The sequence below is a fragment of the Chrysochloris asiatica genome, unplaced genomic scaffold (genome assembly GCF_000296735.1).
Source record: "Chrysochloris asiatica unplaced genomic scaffold, ChrAsi1.0 scaffold00009, whole genome shotgun sequence".
Taxonomy (NCBI): Eukaryota; Metazoa; Chordata; class Mammalia; order Afrosoricida; family Chrysochloridae; genus Chrysochloris; species Chrysochloris asiatica.
In genome coordinates, this window is record NW_006408527.1 from 20,240,241 (window position 1) to 20,261,402 (window position 21,162).

Below are 21,162 nucleotides of genomic sequence, written 5' to 3' on the forward strand. Positions count from 1 at the left end.
ATATATATATATATATATTATAATCCTGTTTATTGTATTCGGGTAACCTTTCTTTTTTTCTTTACTTCCTGAAGTGAGTAAAGACTTCATGATCTCTCTCTTTTTCTTTGACTACTTCCCGAAGAAAGCAGAAACTTTACGATCTTTCTTTTTCCTGTCCTAAAATAGGAATGCGCACTTTAGAAATCTGAGCTAGCCAACCGGGTAAGGGAAAAGATTGTGCAGTCAAAGCCCTAGCCAATGGGGTGAGACACAGCCTTAAAACTCATATCACGGATTAAAAACCTGAGTGGACTGCTCACTCCATGTGCTCCCTGGCCTGTTCCTGTATGTGCGGTTATGGATATGCACCCTCCTGCAGGAGTAAATTTTGCTTTGCCAAGGTAATTTAGTCTCACCAAGAGTATTTTACGCAACATCGAAATTCATTTCTAACAACACTGCTACATAGAAGGCTACCACCTCAGATATTCCTTGCTGTTGTGTGTTAATCAAGTAGGCTACGACTCACAGGGACTCTGTGTAGGCTTTACGAGGAGTGGCTGGTGAGTTTAAATCACTGACCTTTCGAGTATCTTATTCTGGGAGGCAAAAACCCATCAATAAAATCTTATGCAGGGAGGAAATAAACAATGTATTAAAATAAAAATGAAACTCCCTTCCCCAAATGTGCAATAATGCTCAGCAATGATTAAAATATATATACTTACAGAAAACACCTTAATTCCAGAATCAGCACTGTCAAAGTCAGACGGACATAAGAATGTCTCACATTGCCTGGGTACACGCATCAGTGGGTTGAAACCAGCAGCTGGATGGGAACCCAGGATGGGAGATGTGCTTGTAGGAGGGAGAATAGAAGAGGAACTGGATGTGTACAAACATTGCCTGCCTCATTGTGAAGACATGAGACTTTCTTCTTTCATGGTGGCAGGCATCCATACAAGATTTGTGAACAGTGATACAAATACTGTAAACATAGCTTAACAGAGCTTGTATAAAACAGAAGTAAGTCCAAATTTACAAGTGCGTTTAAAAAAAAACAGAGGGTGGTGTCATACAAAGTCCTCCCTCTTGCGCCAAGTGATTTTATGTTTTGATTATAAATATAATTCTAAGCTGAAAACTGGGGTTTGGGAGAGCACCATCTTTATCCAAAAGAAGCTTTAGTCTTCTTGTTTACCTCTAGTGGCGTCCTGATGTGGCGCTGTAGGATAAGCACTCTACTGCAATGTCAGTTTGAACCACAAGGTTGGCGGTTCAAACTCTCCAGCCACTCCTCAGAAAGCCTATACAGGGTCGCTAAGGGTTGGAACTAACTTGATGGTACTTAACAAGTGATATTCAACTGGCAGAGATAGATCTGAATGTGTGACTTTGGAGACACTTCTAGCTTAGTGTGGACTGTTGGTGTGGCGCTGTAGGATCAGCACTGGACTACGTACCACAAGGTCGGCAGTTCAAACCCACCAGCTGTTTCCCTGTACAGGGTCACTGAGTCAGAACAAACTCGCCAGCACTTAACAACAACAACCACAACAAAATAGTTTAGTGTAGGATAAGCACTGGACCACAAAGTCAGTTTGAACTGCAAAGACGGCAGTTCTAACTCACCAGCCACTCCTTGAAAACCTTACACATGGTCAATATGAGTTGGAACTGACACAACAGCACTTAACAACAACAAATAGCTTAGTGTGGAGTCTGGGTCGGGAGCCTACTTCCCTGCTAGTCAAGGCAGTTTACGCTGCAGCATCCTGGGCTCCCACCAACTCCTCCTGGAGCTCCTGACTGGTGCTGGATTGCAGGGTAGCAGGGGTGAGCCACTTCTTGCGGAGATAACTCTGTAGAAAGGGTTATAGGAGCGGAAGTAGGTGAGAAGATCCTTCCAGCAAGGAGTCTCTTTGCCACAAAGAATCTCTGATAAAGCTAAAGAAAAGTGATTGCAGTTTTTAATGCATCAAATGGTATGCATTGCCTTTATATTCTATTCCCAGTTCTTTTTTCTATGTATCTTCTAGGGAGACCATGCTCCCTAAAACAACAGCTTTTGTAAATTTAAATGTTTCTCCTAGTTCAGAAGCATTTCCTGGGGAAATTTCAAATGTTTCAGAAAAAAGGATGGCCTTTTTCTGTAAGGATGGCCACATAAGCAAATTCTCTTCCATATACTTCATTCCAGTTCCAATGAATGAGGTGTATTCATTCACCCTTTCTTTACATATTGTTGAGCATCACCAGGTGGTCACAGAGTTCTTAGGTTGAGCTGTGGGCTAATGCGCTGGACTGCAAGGTCGGTGTGAACCTCAAGTTCACGCTGACTAGCTGCTCCTTGGAACCCTATACAGGGTCACTATGAGTCAGAACCGACTCAACAGCACTTAACAACAACAACAACAAAACTGGGTAGTGCCCATTTCCCTCCCCTCATCCTAAAGCTCTGTCTCCCCAGCCCCTCCCATACTTTAAGGGGCCTGAGCCGGACATTAAGCATACAGGGCCACCAACAGCACCCTCAGTGCCAACAGGGCCAGACCCATGGTGGATTTATGGTGGCTCAAGCACCATATATTTTGTTTTTATCCATATAAAGAAAAAAACTCCTTTTAATCAATCACTAATCTTCAATTTAACAGATTTATAGCTATACAAACCACCAATGAAGACTCTTTAAATGGCATTTTGTCCCAACTGAACTTTCAGTATTCAAAATGTTAAAGAAAAGAAGAATATTAGTATAGATTATAAACTTACATATCATAAAGAAATTTAAAAAATAATTTTGTAAATGATAATGACATGTATTGATTGGTCTTGCCTATAAAGCAACGTTGTTACTGCCGAGTAGATTCTAACTCAGGTAAACCCCATCTGTGCAGAGTAGAACTGCTCCTTACACTTTTCAAAAGCAGGTCACTAGGCCTGTCTTCCGAAGTTCAAACTGCCAACCTAATGCTAGTAGCTGAGCATTTCACCCATTTACACTACCTGCTAAAACCTAACTCTTAGCAACCCTTTAGGACAGAATAGAACTGCCCCCATCAGATTTCTAAGGCTGTAAATGGTGTGGCGCTGGGGGTTAAATCACTGGATTGCAACATGTGTTTGAACTGCAAGGTCGGCGGTTCAAGCTCACCAGCCACTCCTCGGAAAGCCTATATGGGTTGGAATTGACTCAATGGCACTCCACAACAACAACATCTTTACAGAAACAGACTGCCTCATCTTTCTCCCAAACAGCAATGAGTAGCTGGTGGGCTCCAATGGCTAATATTTTGCTTAGCAGTCAACTTCTTAAGCAAGCGCTAGCAAAGGCTAAATAACATTGAAAGTGTTTAAACTAAGTTCTTTTATTTTTATGACTAAATTTTCTATTTTATATCCAGAGTAGGCAAATGTATAGAGGTCAAAGTTAATATTAATGGTTACTAGGGATAGGAGGTCGCTATGGGTCGAAACCGACTCGACAGCACTTAACAACAACAACAACAAGGGATAGGAGGGAGGAGGGAAATTTTGAAAGTATTGAGTATTTATGATTATAGAAAATTTATCAATAGATTCTGATAATGGTTGCACAACATGACTGATGTAATGAATGTTACGGAATTATTCATGTAAAAATGTTGACTTGCTAAATATTATGTTATATATAAGGAGCTCTGATAGCACTATAAGGAGCCCTGGTGATGGTTTAGGTATTGGGCTGCTAGCTAACTACAAGGTTGGCGGTTCAAATCCATCAGCCTATCCAAGGCAGAAAGATGAGGTTGTCTAATTCATTTACAGTCTTGGGGACCCTACACACAGTCACTGTGAGTCAGAATCAACTCAATGGCAGGGGAGTTGGTGGCACAATGGTTAAAGTGCTTAGCTGCTAACCAAAAGACAAGCGGCTCAAACTCACTAGAAGAAAGATTGGTACTCTGCTTCCATAGAGATTACAACTTGGAAACCCTCTGGGGCCACCCTACACTGCCGTGTGAGGTTGTCAAGAGTAGATATCAACTGATGGCATCTGTTTTGCCACAATTTAAAACTTTCTAAGTGGCTACATGTGGATTAATGTGCTGAACTGTAAAGTCAGTTTGATCAGCAAGGTCACAGGTTCAAGCTGACCAGCCACTCTTCAGAGACAGGGTCGCTATGTGTCGGACACAACTCAACAACAACAATAATTTATAAATTTGGAAGAGAAGAAAAAAGTAACTAAAGCAGAGTATCTGCTTGCAAAGGGAGTGAAGGACCACTAAAGTTATTCACATAGGTTCAATAAGAGCCTGCTCTTTATCTCACCAGAATATGATTGGATAGTAACTTGGCCAACAGCTTAATTTAATTAGTTGTGATAAACCTCTGTTCCAGAACAAAACTTCTACTTTGCATGTGGGAACCGCAGCTCTGAAGCTCTTTCAGAAAACTTCTTGGCAACTGTTTTATAATTTAGGAAATCACACTGCCTTACAGGCAGTAAAGGATTTCATTTCCCAGCAAGCCAGGAATATGAACCAATATGGGAATTTGAAAGAAAACAGAGTGGATAAGGATGGTAAAAATTCTTGGCACATGAATGTCATTCCTAACCCAAGAGACTTGACAAAGTCTCCAACACAAATTAACTGCAAAAGCTTAATGTCACATGACTCCCGTTTTGTTGACCATACAAAAAAGAGGAATTTATATAGATATTAAATTTTATGTGTATATATATTAATCAACACCTCTTGTTACACCTGTGTAGATTAAACTGGTCAAATGAAAACCAAAGACTAATTTAACAATATTGAATGAGACTATCATGAACCAACTTATGAGGTCAAACCCAAGCCTCTATGGCATAAATAGTGTAAAGGCAAAAGTGATACCACAAGCTGCTGTCAACATAGCTAAGCACCAGTGGAGGCTGGGAATACTTTACATATGAAGACAAACCAAAGATAACAGGGTCTGACTGACTGACTCCCCAAAATGACAAACCTCAACTCATTCCCATAAATATGGACTCCTTGGCTAAAACAATTTTATCCCTGCTGTCATTTTGTTGGAGTGTTGGTGTGGTGCTGTAGGATAAGCACTGGACTGCTAAGCACCAGGTCAGTGGTTCAAACCCACAAACCACTCCTCAGAATCCTGATACAGCATCGCTATAAGTCAGAATCAACTCCATGGCACTTAACAACATCACAACAACAACATTATTTTGCTATGGGATGCATAGTGGCCCTGTAGGATAAGCACTAGACTGTGAACCACAAAGTCAGAGGTTCAAGTACACCAGCTGCTCTGCAGAACAAAGATGAGGCTTTCTGCAGCCTCAAAGATATGCAGCCTCAGAAACCCTATGTTGTTGCTGTTGTTGTTGAGTGCCATCGAGTCAGGTCTGGCTCATAGCAACCCTGTATAGGGCTTCTGAGGAGTGGCTGGTGAGTTTGAACCGCCAACCCTACGATTCAAACCAACCTTGCAGTCCAGTGCATTAACCCACAACACCACACCAGGAAGCCCTATACAGGGTTGCTATTCACTGTGAGTTAGAACCAACCTAAAGGCACTTAACAACAACAACAACAATTACTTTGGTATGGCAATGTGTGAAGATGGTTTGTGAATATGATGGCCAGGTGAGAAAGCTGCTAAATTCTACTCATGACTTCCTCCAGTTTCTGGAACAGGAAACCTCTCCCCACCCCAAGCCTGTGCTGTTTCCCCTACCTCATGCACACATTTGCAGAGCTAAAGAAAACTAGTACCATTTGCTGTTACGTGACTCACACTCTTGGTGATCCCATGTGAGTCAGAGAAGAACTGTGCCTCATGCTGATTTATTGACAGTAGGTTGCCAGGCCTTTCTTCCAAGGCACCTCTGGATATACACAATCCACTCACCTTTTGGTTAGAGCAGATCAGTTAACTATACCATGCAGGGATTCTTTCTTCCTTACCATCTCATCTTAAACATAATTTCTTAAGGAAGCCTTCCCTGACCACCCATACCTTGCTCTAATCTCTCCTTACACTTGGAATTTCATTGTTGGACTTCTCACAATTGTAATAAATATATTTGCTTAATGTTTCTCTTCTTTGCCAGACTGTACTACCTGAGGACGAGGACTGGCTCTGATTTTACCCACCTTTCTGTCCCACCTCCCACCACACAGTACACAATTAGTAAAGGCTCAATACACCTCTGTTAAATGAGTAAGCAAATGACCAGGGTTTCAAGGAGACTTAGAAAAATTTCAGTAGGGTCATTCACTCAGAATTCCTGCCACTTTCTGTGGTATTTCTTGAGTCCGTTATTCTTGGAATGACAACAACTATGTAGTGAGATCAAAGTTTTGAGAACATCAGGTTTCATACTCCAGATAGAAGAGTTTGGGATTATGTATCATTTTGAGACAGTTCATTCATTTTTTTCACTGGGTACTTTACTAAGCACCTAGTGTGGCGCTGTGGGTTAGTTAATGCGTCAGACTGCAAAGCCATTTGAACTGCAAGGTCAGTGGTTCAAGCTCATCAGCTGCTCCGCAGAAACCCTACCCAGGGTAGCTATGGGTCAGAACCGACTTGACAGCATTTAACAACAACAACAACTATGTGGCAAACACTAGGAATAGATATCAAAGTGAAGAATAATTGGCCTACTCCTTGCCTTTATTGAGTTTATTAGCTAGTGAAGGAAGCAGACTTGAATAGAACATTCAAATCTACACACAATGTAAAATTCTAACTGAGTCAAATGCTAAGAAGTGCTCTGATCCTCACAGCAGGGATTTTCCCACATCAGAGAGTGTCTTAGTTGTGGAAGATGGCGCTGCCTGAGCGCTGATCTAAAAGATAAGTAAGAATGGTTGGTGGCTGTTGGAGTCAGTTCGTTTCCAACTCATAACAACCCTGTATAAGGTGTCCAAGAAGCGTCAGGTGAGCTTGAACTGTTGACCTTGTGGCTCAAACTGGCTTTGTAGTCCAGTGCATTAACCCACAGGGCCACACCAGGACTAGACAGACCAAAAGAGTGCAGTCTCAGAAGACAATTCTCCAGAAGTCTTATGATCAGAGGAGTGACTGGTAGGTTTGAACCACAGACCTTGTGGTTAATAGTCCAATGCTTAGCCTGCAGCACCACACCAGCATGAACTAAAAAGTATTGGGCAGTACTGGGAGACAATTTTCCACAGGTCTTCTGAGCAGAGACACTGACTGCCTTTGTCTTAGACTACCTTCTCAGTGATGTGCATATAGCATACAGCCTTGAAAGATACAAAGAAAAGTTTGTTTCCTGTCCAGAATAATAAAGGTAAGGCCTCCCTCCAAGGCAAAGAGAAGGGAGCCTTACTGTTCAACATTAAAAATTTGAATTCCTCAGACGGAGGGTTCCTCTGCTGTGAAACAACCGTTGTGTGCAGCATCCCTCTGGGCTGTTCCATCATGACCCCTGTGAGACATGGAGACCAAGAGGAACTGAACGGAGGAGAACATGAAGCTCAAGCTGAGTGCTGTGCATGAGTCATAAAAGTCCTTTATCTTTGACCTAGGAATATCCTGTCTTGTCCCAGCATCCAGGAAACAGTGGCCAGCTATCTCATTGGCTCTGTTGTTGCTATTTAGTGCCTTCAAGTCAATTTCAATTCATAGCGACCCTGCTATATACAGGAGCCACTGGTGGATTTGAATTGCTGACTTTGCAGTTCAAATTGATCTTGTGGTCCAGTGTAGGGTAAAATCTCAGACCCTTCATAGTTACAGATAGGCAAGTAGATGACACAAACAAAGAAATGCCAGGATGGCTGAGATGTAGGGAGTAAGCGGGGCGTGGTATGAGATGAGGCTGGGAGGTTGTGAGCCACAGAATCCTTGGCCAGTCCTACTGAAGCAGGCCTGGGGGTATCTTGGCCATTTATTGTGACAATGCTGCCTCCAAGTGAGAACATGTGGTGTCAATAAACTGAGCTGGAGAAACACAGGAAAACTAGGTTTGGGCCAATTGGGACCTATGAGACAATTTTAACAAAGGAAGAGAGTAAAAACAGGAGAAGCTTTCTTAACATCCTACACTCTATTATAAAAACTTTTTTGCATATATGATACTTTGCAATACTTGAATTAGAGATTAGAGGAAGTCCTCCTCTCAGTGTCCCAGATGAACAAGGAAAAATTATCTCTAACTATCATTGTTATCAATCACCTTGGGTGCAAAAGGAGGCAGTCACCTGAAAAAAAAAGATGTGCTGACCCTTAATCCTTATGGATGAATGTCTTTTATCCTCTCCTCTTACAATGAAAGGGAGAACGGTTTCAGTTTTGGAAGAAGGGAGGCCAAGAAGGTGAAGGAGAAAGGAAAGAGACCTTACCAAGAGAGGGCTGTGGAGGCAGAGTGAATAACTTATGATTATTACCTAATGTTATTGCAAAAATATAGGGACTTTGTTGAGAAGCACTCTGACCCATTCTAGCTCTTGGAGTTCTGATCATTTCACTTGCTGCCTATTAATTACTTTATAGTCTTCAAAGAATGGAATTGTCCTGGATCTTTGACCAAAAATGTACCAACAAACAGAGGCCAAACCATACAGGGCCTTAAGAAGTTGTGTTCTTGTCCTAAGAATGATGAGAGGCACTGAAGGATTTGAAGAGGGTGAGCACATTAGATTTGGGTTTCAAGTCTCCCAGGAGAAGTCCAGAAATATCTTTAAGGGAGATCAAGTACGGACTGCATTCATTCCCAGGGACTTCAAACCTTGTAAAGCCCCCTCATTCTTCAATCTGGCATTTCCAATAAGAGACAGAACAGTGTCCTGTGGGAATTTCCCAGTCCTCACCCCACTTCTCTGTAAAATACTGGGCACATAAACTGCTCAGATGAGGGGCACGGGCCTCAAAGGGAGCCCTCAGCAAGAGAGCCCTTTGCCTTCCTCCCCTCAAGGGCCTCTCCACCTAGCTGCTGGGAAACAGCAAAATTTCCCTGAGAAAGTCTGAGGAAGAAGCTAGGTCATGCAGGGTGATGATGCTGGGATCTGGGAGAAAAACAACAGCCTTACTTGGGATGCTGAAGGTTTCATAGCCCCTTTGTGCCCCTTCAGTCTAGCCAAGGACCTGGATTTAGAGCTGGTATTGCAGAAGCTGCCAGGGAGGCCAGGAAACCCTGGGCAGGAAAGTTAGGGAGCAGGGAAGCAGGTCTTTAGAAATGAGGCCAAGCTACACAACCAGGGAACCCCCCCACCCCCGGATCTAACCCTAACGGCTCCTGTGCTGGGAGGTGCCTCCTGAAGAGTTAGTTGATCCTTACATTTCAAAACTCCAGAGTTTCCCAATCAATCCTCCTTACTGACCCTACTCTCCACTCCCCAGCCTCTTAGTTCCTTAATTGACACACAGCTCAGATCCAGTAAACAGGATGGCTTGGGGCATGGGGGGAGTGGAGTGGGACAGGTATAAAAAGGAAGTTGGCAGTGTGGGAACCAGACCTTGTCAGGCAGCTGAGCACTAGAAGCCCAGGGAATTGAAGGAAGAGGACAACCGCCCTGCTCTGCTGCAGCTGGGATGTGTCTGAGGATGACTCAAACAGGTATCTGGGCTGGACCAGGTGGATTGGGGTAGTGTTTTTTCAAGATGAAGGGTCCAAGCAACCCATGGAACTACTGCAGGGTGGGACCTGGACTCCCCCTTGCTTGGGGAACAAATGGGAGTCCTGGTGTGGCACTGTAGAATCACTGAATTATGGTTCAAACCCATCCACTACTCCTTAAAAGCCCTATACAGGATTGCTATGAGTCTGAAGGAACTTGAGAGTACTTTACAACAAAGGTGGATCAGACAGAGTCTGGGGAGGGTTGGGGACGGAGGAGGTTGCTGTCCTGCCCTAGATTGCCTGGAGGAGTGAGTGAGGGGAAGGAAGAGCAGGTCGTGCTTACAGACTTCTAACCCCAGATCTCTCCACAGGCCTTGTGGTCTTACTGCTGCTCCAGTGCTGTGAGTAATGGAACCTGCTTTTAAGTGATGGGGGATGGGAGTAGGGTGGAAATCTTGACACTTGTCCAGTTCTTTCTGTGAATTCAATGACTCATAGAGATTAATATTTGTTAAAACGAGATGAAGGTCATATGCATGCTTAGCTCTGTTTTATTGATTTCATTCCATTGTCTACTTTTCTGTATATTTGAAAGTTTTCCAAATTCAGTAATGACCTGTTAGAAGCCACTAACTCAAGTCCTTCCTAGATAATCAGGAACTTAATGTGCAGCAGGAGAAATGCAGAGTCCGAGAAGAAGACTATCCCACTCCATTGTGATACTATGCCCCAGTTATCTGCTGATCTGTAGTTGGTTATGAGTTGTTATTGTCATTGTTTAGTGCTGGCTGGTTAGTTCCAACTCATAGCAACTCTGAGTAGCTGCTGGTGGGTTCGAACCACCAACCTTACAGTTAGTAGACCAGTGCTTATCCTACAGCACCACACCAGCAGGATGGTTAGAAACACCGACCAGAGCAACTTGGATCCATGAATCCACTGCAAGTCCCACAAGGCTATCTTCCCACACTGACTGCCTTGCCTCAAAGCCTAGTCAGGTAGCCTTCTCTACTGAAATGGTGCCACCTATATTTCACCTGGAGTGCTGGTGTAGCTCTGTAGCACTGAACCGCAAGGTTAGTGGTTCAAACGCACCAGCCACTCCTCAGAAACCCTACATAGGATCACTACAAGTCAGAACCGACTCGGTAGCACTTAACTACCACAACAACACATTTCATTAATATTCACCATCCACCACTCTCACCTTGTTCTTAGTCTGCAGTGAATGAATTCATAGTTCCCCAGCATCTTTGCAGCATGCCTGATTTTCAACAGACAGGAACTTCCCAAAAGCAGGGGAGTTTGAGCCAGGCCCTTTCACTCAGACCTCTGTCTTATTCCCAGTTCTGCCCCTAACCCCACCTCTTTGGAGTTCAGCTCCAAAAGATCTCCTCCAGAGGATCTCTGGCTCTATCCCAGCCCAGATCCCACTCCAGACTTCTTCCTCAGGTTCTGCTTACAAACTGGTCTGCTACTACACCAACTGGTCCCAGTACCGGGAGGGTAATGCGAAATGCTTCCCAGACAACATCGACCCCTTCCTCTGCACCCACATCATCTACAGCTTTGCCAACATAAGCAACAACGAGATCGACACCTTGGAGTGGAATGACGTGACACTCTATGGCATGCTGAACTCACTCAAGAAAAAGTTGGGTCACTGGCTAGCCGGGACAGGATGGGGATAGACGGCTTACTGGGCTGGGCTCAGAGCAGGATGGTTCTGCCCAGGGAGAACTGGGTGGAGGATTGCAGGACTTGGACTTCCATGGGAGGAGATAATGAGGTGGGTATTGATTGGTGTTTGGCGTAATAATAGAGACAGACTCTAGAAGAAAGCAGGGACTGAGCTTCCCTGGAGATTTGGAGGCAAAAGGGGGGTTCTTCCCCAAGAAATCCTTTCCAAAGTACATGGAAACTTCTCACCTCTCTATTCTGCCATCCCTAGTTTCCCCACTAAGAAGATCAAGAAATGAGCAGTATGTCTAAGAGAAACTGCCATCAAGTTGATGACCTCTTAGAATCCCTGAATCTCAGGGTCAGAAAGATCTCAGACACATAGTTCAACCTCCCACCCAAAGCTAGAAACCTGCTACGACCTCAGATACAGGTCCAGCAAGTGTTACGACGGCTTCACTCCATTACTATCCTCTTATCCCTGTGTCTCACAGTAACCCCAACCTGAAGACTCTCCTGTCTGTTGGAGGATGGAACTTTGGCTCTGAGAGGTAGGACCCATTCCTCAGCGGCAGGACCACAGAGAATGATGAAATAAGAGTCTATTTCCCTGACTGTATGGGGGCACAAGAAGCCCAGACTGGTTGGGCACAGAGACCTAAATAGCTGTTAGGGGCTTTAGGCTTGACATACTGTCAAGGAACCAGAGCCTTGTACTTGTCATGAGTCACACAGCAAGTTGACAACAGATCTTCTGGTCCTTTGACAGTGCTCTGTTTACTGTCCCCTCACACCTAAGAACAATGAACAACTGGGAGCTACTGGTGTAGGGGCTAACAGGAGATAGATGGAAATTAATGGGAAGCTTTAGGGGTATAGAGACGCTGGGAATATCCCCAGGAGTGGATAGAGTGGGAGCAGGGCTTAAAAGAGGTTAGAGCATGACCACAATAGCTCCCATTTGTTGAGTGCTTATTAAGTGTATGTCAGGCACCCTTTCCAGCCACAACAGCACCATCAGGTAATATAATCAACCCCATTTTACATACGGGAAAACTGAGGCTCAGGTTACAACCTGACCAAAGTGATAGAGCCAAGTCTGGAAATCAGACATGTCTTAGGGAGTGTACTGTCTCACCATGCTCTCCTAAAGCAGGGTAGGCTCAGGTTCTCAGCTCGTCAAGTCTGAGAAACTCCACCAAAGGGTCAAAGACTCCAGCATATTGGTGTTAAGCATACCAATGGTGTGATTTTGGTCCTAGATTTTCCAAAATAGCCTCCAACAGTCAGAGTAGCCAGACTTTCATCAAGTCGGTGCCAACATTTCTGCGGACCTATGGCTTTGATGGGCTGGACCTGTCCTGGATCTACCCTGGACGGAGAGACAGACAGCATTTCACCAACCTGGTCAAGGTACTGGTTGAGTGGGGGGTGGGGTGGAGGTTGTCAGGCATCAGGAGGTGTAGGGGGTGGGTGAGTAAGACCTGTCTCCAGATGATGGCCTCCTAAGGGCAGGCAAAGACATTGAGGCCTCCCTGCTACAGGGTCCCAGGACCCTGAACCAGGAGCAGACAAGCTGCCCTAAGGATCTTTCTTCCAGTGTAGGTCAGAAGAGGCCCATTTAGTAGTGCATTCCCATCCAAGCTGATACCATCAGTATCCTGTATGCACTGCATCCAGGGACTGTCACCCCATCTGAAGGCAGCTCCAGTCACTCCAGTTGCCCCAGGGGCAAATTGCCACAAGACCAGTTATAAATCACTTTAATTTTGTGATTCCCTATGCCAGCAAGAGCAAAGTACCAGCTAAAAGGCACACCTCTTCCAATATTATCAACTACTGTGCTGATGGTCCCTTCAGGATGGGAGGAACTGCATCCAAACAGTGTTTGGAAAAGGGATACGTGGCATTGAGGATGGGACCACTTCATCATTCCGTTGATCCCAGAGAGGTTGAGGATCACAGCAAACAAGGAAAATGAATGAGGTGGTCCGAGACCTCAGCATCTATCTGCCAGTCTCCCTCTCACACGGTCTGAGTCAGCATCCTCTTCACTCACCCACCTGTCTCCCATCCAGAATTTGAAGGCTGAGTTTTCAAAGGAAGCCCAGTCAGGAAAAGAGCAGCTCTTACTCAGTGCAGCTTTTCCTGCCGGGAAGGTCAACATCGACATTGGCTACGATGTCCCCCAGCTCTCACAGTGAGTCTCTGCACGTGGCCCTCTCTCCCTCACTCAGCCCTATCACTCCATGTAGAGTCAGGACACTGGGCTTCTAGTCCCAGTGCTTCCAGAAGTTCAGTGTGTGACCTTGAGCAAGTCACTTTTCAGCTCTGTGCCTTAGTTTCCCTTTAATCTCTGTGGGTGCTTTGTGACCAGCTGAGGACACGGTAATAAATGTGTTTTAGAAAATGGAAGAGGAAAATCTATACAAACCAGCCAACCACAGTAGCCACTTTCTCCATGCCTGGTCCAGCAGGCATGGAGAAGGTGGTACCTGGAGAGATAGCAGAGCAGTAACAAACAGCACCTTTCATTTCTGGAAGGTTGGCAAGTCCTCAAGGTGCTTTCATCTAGACTGGTTCACCCACCACCTTGTCTCCCTGTTCCCCGTGCATATGAGTATGAGTAGTCAACAGCCAAGTATCTGGTCTCTTGGTGGAATAAAAGTGTGGATCTTGGGAAACCCAAAAATAAGAGAAAAAAGGCTCTTCAATTTGACTCCAGAATTTTCTTAGGGAGCTATGGACTTGTTGCATAGTGTGACTATTTAAAGGATGGAAAGAGGTGGCTGTCAATTATCTGTCCCAAACTCCCAAAGCTGATACACATAAAATGCACTACAGCCCACAGTCCCCATGCCCTTGCCAGTATGGATGTGGGAAACTTCCTCCCCACACCACTGTATCTTTGGGCTCACATTAACTTTGGCTGCCTGTCAATGCCACTTCTCATTTGTTTTTGCCAAGACAAACATGGTGGGAGAGGCGGGAGGATGGGGGGGTGAAGCTCCACACCCAGATGTGTGCTGGAGACCTAATAGGAGAATCCTGTTCTTGCATTAAATGCACTTGTGAGACTCTGAGGCCACACCCTGGTGTAGCACAGAGGAGGTAGCCCAGCAGCCAGGGCAGCAGATAACAAGTTCTCTCAGCTGTCCACCTGTCTTGCTGCACCTTTTACTGGGATGGTGGACTTGTAGCCAAGAACATTTCTAATTCCCTGACTTCCCCTTCATCTCTTTCTTCCACAGATACCTGGATTTCATCAATCTCATGACCTATGACTTTCATGGAGCTTGGAGAGATATCACAGGCCATCACAGCCTCCTCCACAAAGACCAGGATAGCTTAAGTTCTGACCGATACTTTAATGTTGTAAGCGCCCAGAGGGAGCGAGGGCTGGGAGGGGGGCCACAAGACCTACTGTGTTCATATGCCACCCATCTGCTCCTCAGTGCAATTCTGCAAGGGAGTGGTTATGATGCCCACTGTACAAATGAGCTAATGGAGGCCCAAGTCTGTGTATTCTCCATGACTCCTGGAATGAAAAACTAGGACATCTTCTAATGGGTCTGTAGGGTGGAGGCAGTGAGGCAGAGACAGGGGCAGAGTAGAGAAAGCACTCTCTTTTGTGATGGAGTTGAGGAGGATGGTGTCTACTCTTCACCTCTCATCTGTAACCAGAGCAAATCACCCATTTTTGCATCTGTCAAATAGTAATAATCCCTTTCTATACCTAATAGCTAGGGGCATTGGAGGCAGTGGTAGACTTCTCCCATTCCATTCAGGATACCTAGGTTCGATTCCCAGCCAGTGTACCTGAGTAGAGGCTAGAGTGGTGTTATGATGCTGAACAAGTTTCAGTGAAGCTTCCAGACTAACAGTAGGAAGAAAGGCCTGGTGATCTACTTCTGAAAATCAGCCAATGAAAAGCCTCTGGATCACAGTCAGTCAAGGGTCAACTCTACAGCAGCTAACAACAAAAGTATACCTTGTAGGATGTTTTTGAGATTGAAGTCATGAAATGCAATTAAAAGTGACATTATTGGTTCCCAGAGGAAAGGGAAACCCCAGATTTACTGTATGTGGATATCCTCACCATTTAAGGCAGCAATGTTAATTGTACAATTTTCTACATTCAGATGCCACCAGTCAGCTAACTGGCCTCTCTGGTACTTCCCCTCCTCTCCCAGGAGTACGCTGTGGGGTACATGTTGAGTCTGGGAGCCCCAGCTAATAAGCTGGTAATGGGCATCCCCACCTACGGGAGAAGCTTTACCCTGGCATCCTCTATGACGGGCTTTAGAGCTCCAACCTCAGGGCCTGGAACAGAAGGCCACTTCACCAAGGAGAAGGGCATGCTTGCCTACTATGAGGTAATGGGGTTGGGGGAGAAGGTAAGGTTCTCAAATACATACCACCAGCAGCCCTAGGTAAAGTGCTCCTCCCACCCCCACTTTGGTTCCTTGGGAATAAAAAATATCCCCAGTGACCTAGCACCTGAAGACGAGGAAGGGGCAAACCTTTTTCTATGAACTGTCTCCCACAGGCAGATATCTAGTCACTAGCACCACCCTAGTGAGGAGCTTCAGGAATGTCCTTCTGTCCACTGAGCTGGGATTTCCCTCTAGCCAGGAGACAGCAGTGGCCAAGGGCAGCCTCGTTTGCTGTATATGGTACAGTCTCTGCTGCTCTGGCTATACATCCTCAGTGGCAGACCAACCAACCTTCCCATAGCCCTGTTTAAGGAGGACACTCTGAAAGCTCTCAGCTATAGAAGGGACTTCAAATACTCCATTTCCTTTTAATTCCACGTTTCTATAAATTTTATGAAGCTTCCCCAGTCCACATGTGGACAGCTTTCTGACACTATTTGTACCTATTTTACATATATTTGTAAGAAGTCTATAGTTTCTGGAGTCAGATAGAGCCTGCAGGAGGGAGTCAGGGGCTGGAAGACATCTAAGGAGAGACTTTTTTCCCTGGGACTGGCAGTCCCTGCATGACATCTTAACACTACCCCACCCCACTCCACCACTGTTCTCTCCATAGATCTGTGATTTCCTCAACGGGGCCAACATCAAAAGACTCCGTTTGGGGAAGGTCCCTTATGCCACCAAGGGCAACCAGTGGGTAGGGTATGACGACCAGGAAAGCGTCAAAACCAAGGTAGGCTGCCCCAAGACCACACCCCAGGAGAGAAAAAGAGGGAGAGGGAGACAGTCCCATCCCAAGGAACCAGATTCAGGGATCCCTTCTCTTGTGGTATGGTGGTTAAGTGCTCAGCTACTAACCAAAAGGTTAGAGGTTCAAACCCACCAGCTGCTCCATGGGAGAAGAAGTGGCAGTCTGCTTCCATAAAGATTTACAGCCTTAGAAAACCCATGGGACAATTCTACTCTCCTCTGTAGGGTCTCAATTAACTTTATGGTATCAGGTTTTGCAGTAAAGATCGGGGTGTTGTGGGTCTCAGGTGCCTGCTGTTCCCTTCCCTGGGGAGGGACCCACAGGGTAGGTCCCCACTCCCCCATCCCCACTTCCCACACCCAACCCTATCTAAGAAATCCAGCCCTGCCCCTCTGGACCTTTCCTGCTAGGTGCAGTACCTGAAGAGCAAGCAGCTAGCAGGCGCCATGGTGTGGACTCTGGACTTGGATGACATTCGAGGCTCTTTCTGTGGCCAGAAGGCATTCCCTCTCACGAGCACCATCAAGGATGCACTCTCTGTAGCTTAGACTCCCTTCCTGTCCTTCTGCTCTCCCTCCCCTCTGCACACAGTGGGAACAGGGTGCCCCACACCCCTTGGCTGCAGCTGTTGAGTCCTCATCTGAGCCTTTCTCCTTCCTTGGAGCCACAGCTCTGAGATTTGGGCTCAGCTCCGGGAAACAAAGAGGTATGGGCGGGACCATGGGGCTATATGGGCTTTCAGACCAGCACAGTATATGGCATAGGATCAGTAAACACTTGCTGACTAATGAAAATGCTTACTGAGTCCCAAGTCTGGCACAAGGGAATTTCAACTCCCTTACCCCCAGCCTACTTGCCAGAAGATACCATCGTGCTGATCAAGTAGCCAGCTACCTTACAAAAAGCCATGCCCTACTAAATATACTCTCTGCAAAGACCAACTTGAAACCTTCCCCTGCAAAGCATAACCACGTCTATTATCCCACTTCCTTTCCTAATTCCACAACTGCTCAATAAAGTACAAAAGCTTAACAGTGTGTGACACTTGCTTCAGTCCATCTTCGTGGCCTCACTGGGCCCACTGGGTTCACCTCCCCAAATGTTCTGGATTCTTCTCTCTGAGGCCCGGTAGCCTAAACTTGTAGAGGATGAAGCCACCAGGCACCATGTCTCCAGTTGTGCCCCATTGGGAGACCAGCATCCTCAGCCTCATCTGCTTGAACACAACCCAAGTGGCCTGGTGGCCTTCTAGATCCTAAGGTCATTGTCATCGGGCTTCTTAATGAAGTTCCTTGCTGAAGGAAAACATGTTTGCTTCTGAAGTGCAGCAGATGCTTCATAGGAAGCCCTTTAACCCCATCCTCTCATCTCCTCTGTTCCCCAGAAGGTGGTGGAAGCCAACCACAGGGTCACTCTAGAGCCCTGAACTCTGGACTTTCAAGGCCAGAAGGAAAGCAGATGTCAATTCAAGTACCTTCCCACCCTCCCAAGGCTGAAGTTTCTGTAGGACCCACCCACCCATCGAGCTGATTCTGCAGGGCATTTGAGAGATACTCCCAGTACCAGGATTCTCTGGGTGTTGTGAATGGTGAAGGATTTACTACTAGTCAAAAGTTTGGCAGTTCAAATCCACCCAGAGACCTTCAGAAAATAAGTCTGGCAATCTGCTCCCCAAAGACCACAACCTTGAAAACTCTATGGGGTACAGGTCTACTCTGACACACATGGGGTCGTCAGGAGTCAAACTAAACTCAGATGCAGCTAATGATGACGACCCATTGCCAGATACATCTTTACCTCACCACTTCTGGGCTGAAATCAGCCAACAGTCCCAGCATTATCCTCTGGAAGGACACAGGACACTCCTCTCTCACTCCTGTAACAGTCCCTGCAGAGTCCAAGTCACCTCTGCTCAGGTGGCCTCTGGCATGAAAGACCAGTCCATTTCCCAGGCTTTGTGGTTGGAGATCCTCTCCCAGGTTTCTGTGTGCTCCTAGGTACTCCTATATCCAAAGAGAGTCCTGATTCTCACTCTAAAACCAAAGGGAATCTACTTGTGGCTTCATCTGTGATTTGGGATTACCACCAATTGGCCTAATGGTTCCTGACACTGATTTGAGGTGTAGGTGAGGTGGCTGTCCTGAAATCTGAACCAGCTGGAGCTGGGCAGATGCAACTGATCCCAAGGTCACAGTCTTGCTAAAGGCAAAAAGTAAGAACTTGGCCAGGGTCTTGGAAGGAACTGGACATTTCACCGCTGATCTGTAAGGTCATGCAATTCCTAATCCCTGTCCACTGTCCATCTCACCCCACAAGGGATTGGAAAACTCAGAGGCTGTGAACCATCCTGAGCAGCCCCCACCTGTGGTCACCCCCTTCCTGGCACCCTTCTCCCAGCTTGGGACTGACTCCTCAGGGCTGACTCAGGGTCCTGCAGGGTTAGTCACACTCTCTTATAGCTACAGAGTCAGAGGCCAGGGATGGGGATCAGATCTCCAGTGCCCGCCCCCGGCCCAGCAGAACACAGAGTCACCTGGTAGAGGACACGGACACCCAGGCATGACAGGACCCAGAAACTCCCCCAGATCCTCCACTGCCACGCCTCGGCTCTCCGTAGTGTAGTGTTGAGACGTAGCTAGACCCCCTTCTGGGCCCAGCTCTTGGGTCTGAGGACCTAGCCCAGACCTGCTGCTCACTACATGCTCATATATTTGTTTTAAAGTGGGATAAACCGTGCGTGCTGAGGGGCCTGGGTGGTACAAGTATTTTTCAATCAGTTGCTACTAAACCATTGGCAGTTTGAACCTACCCAGGGGCTCCATGGGAGAAAGGCTTGACAGATTGCTTCTGTAAAGATTACAGCCAAGAAAACTCTGTGGAGCCTTTCTGCTCAGTAGCATACAGAGTCATAATGAGTCAGGGACCGACTCAAAAGAATTAACAATACTACAAACTTATACAGGTTAAAGAGTGCCTAAAATGGGCATGTTTGATTTAAAAGAATTGTTATAAAGTGAAAACCTTCGTAACCATCACTTGGGGAAGGAAATGAAGCACACTCACATATATCCCTAGAGGTGGCCCCTGTCCTGACTTTAGGGTCCCATCTTGATGGTCTCACCACCTATGAATGTACCTGAACACAGCAGCTTGTTGTAGCCTGTTTTTAAATTTAACATAGATGGGATTACACCATACGCATTTCTGTGTGTCGTGCTTTTGTTTTTTCTTGTCCATCATTGGATTGCTAACCACAGTGTTGACCGTTTAAACCCACCATGGAGAAAAATGAGGCTCTGTCCCTGTAAAAATGGTCAGTCTCGGAAACCCCAGGGAGCAGTTCTACTCTGTTCTAAATGGTCGCCCTGAGCCCAAATAGACTTGATGGTAGTGAGTTTGATTTAGTTTGGTCTGGAATCACGTCAGCAAAATCATCTGTGTAATTTATTGTAAATGGATGAAGTTTGTTCATTTTATTCCATTTTTTTCTTTCTAGTTGCATAAAAACTCAACGTTATTATCCACCCCAGTGGCGAAGGATAGGTGTTTTCCACAGGTTTAGACTGTTATAAGCAATATGTCTGCTGGGACACACATATAGGAATTTTTGTACGGATGTGTACAAGTGTTTCCAGGAATGGAACATTCAGTCATAGAACATGCACGTTCTCAACTTTATTGGATACCATCTCCAAAATGGTTGATCCAGTGAGCATTCTCACCAGCAATGGGCGTTCTTGTTCCATTTCCTCCCAAACATATTGTATGTGCAAAGTTTTCAATTATGACCAGTCTTGAAGTTTTATTGAAAGAAGGAATAAATCAATGAACCAGTGATAAAAATCTTTGGCCACAGCGGTCTCCTTTCTCACTGCAGATGCCCACGACCCACTTCAAAGAGTCTAGACGTTTCAGAGTGCTGTCTGCCCCAGGCTCTCTTCATGACCTGCCTATGGTCTATCGCAGCCCTGTTCTCTGCAACTTACAGGAAAGCTAGGGCCCAGAGCAGGGGCTGGGGAAGACCAGGGTCTCACCAGCCTCTCCAACAGAACAGTAATCATGGGTCGTCTTCCCTAGAGTCCTGCTGGAGAGCTTTCCAACATCCCTCCTCTGTAGTGCCCTCAAGGAGACCTGGTGGTACAGTGGTTACGTGCTTGGCTGCTGAGAGGTTTATGGTTCAAGCCCACCAGCCGTTTCCCAGGAGAAATGTGAGGCAGTTTGCTTCCATAAAGATTTACAGCCTCAGAAAGCCGAGGGAGCGATTCCGCTCTGTCCTGTAGGCTGCTATGAGTCAGAATCCACTCGACAACAGTGGCGATGGGAGTAGTACCCTCAATCTCACACAGCCCAAGACAGAGTCCCCAGGAAATGTGGGCATGAGGGGAATGAGGAACCCCAGGGCAAAGCTGAGAGTGCTTCTCGGAGAGGGCTGTTTCAGGCAGCCTGGCCCCCAGCACCCTATCTAAGAGCTGACACAAATGGCCTCATAGAAGCCCAGCACACCCAGGCATAGCTAGGTTCATTTTCTAGGTGAATGCACTCTCCCATTGCCCTGACCCCTGGCACAGGCCCCCAGCAATGCCCCGTTTCACCCATCTGTGTCCTCCCCCCATCTGGGCACCCAATCAGGGGATGGAAGAGGTAGCGTCCTCCTCCAGGGACCCTGTGGTTCCTCCCCCAGAGCTATTCCTGGCCTAGACGCCTCTCAGTCCCCCAGTCCCCCTGCC

General features: G+C 46.2%; 1 protein-coding gene and 1 pseudogene across 1 annotated transcript; one reads left to right on the plus strand and one right to left on the minus strand.

The window, feature by feature from the left end:
• Window positions 1–111: 111 nt before the first annotated feature.
• Window positions 112–2,540, minus strand: LOC102812962 (annotated as a pseudogene).
• A 7,000-nt stretch (window positions 2,541–9,540) lies between these two features.
• On the plus strand, window positions 9,541–16,983 carry CHI3L1 (chitinase 3-like 1 (cartilage glycoprotein-39)). The gene is made up of 10 exons (XM_006834220.1): window positions 9,541–9,565; window positions 9,940–9,969; window positions 11,021–11,222; window positions 11,743–11,799; window positions 12,511–12,661; window positions 13,327–13,448; window positions 14,500–14,623; window positions 15,442–15,624; window positions 16,301–16,417; window positions 16,846–16,983. The coding sequence occupies exons 1-10, from the start codon at window positions 9,541–9,543 to the stop codon at window positions 16,981–16,983; spliced, it is 1,149 nt and encodes a 382-aa protein (XP_006834283.1).
• Window positions 16,984–21,162: the final 4,179 nt, after the last annotated feature.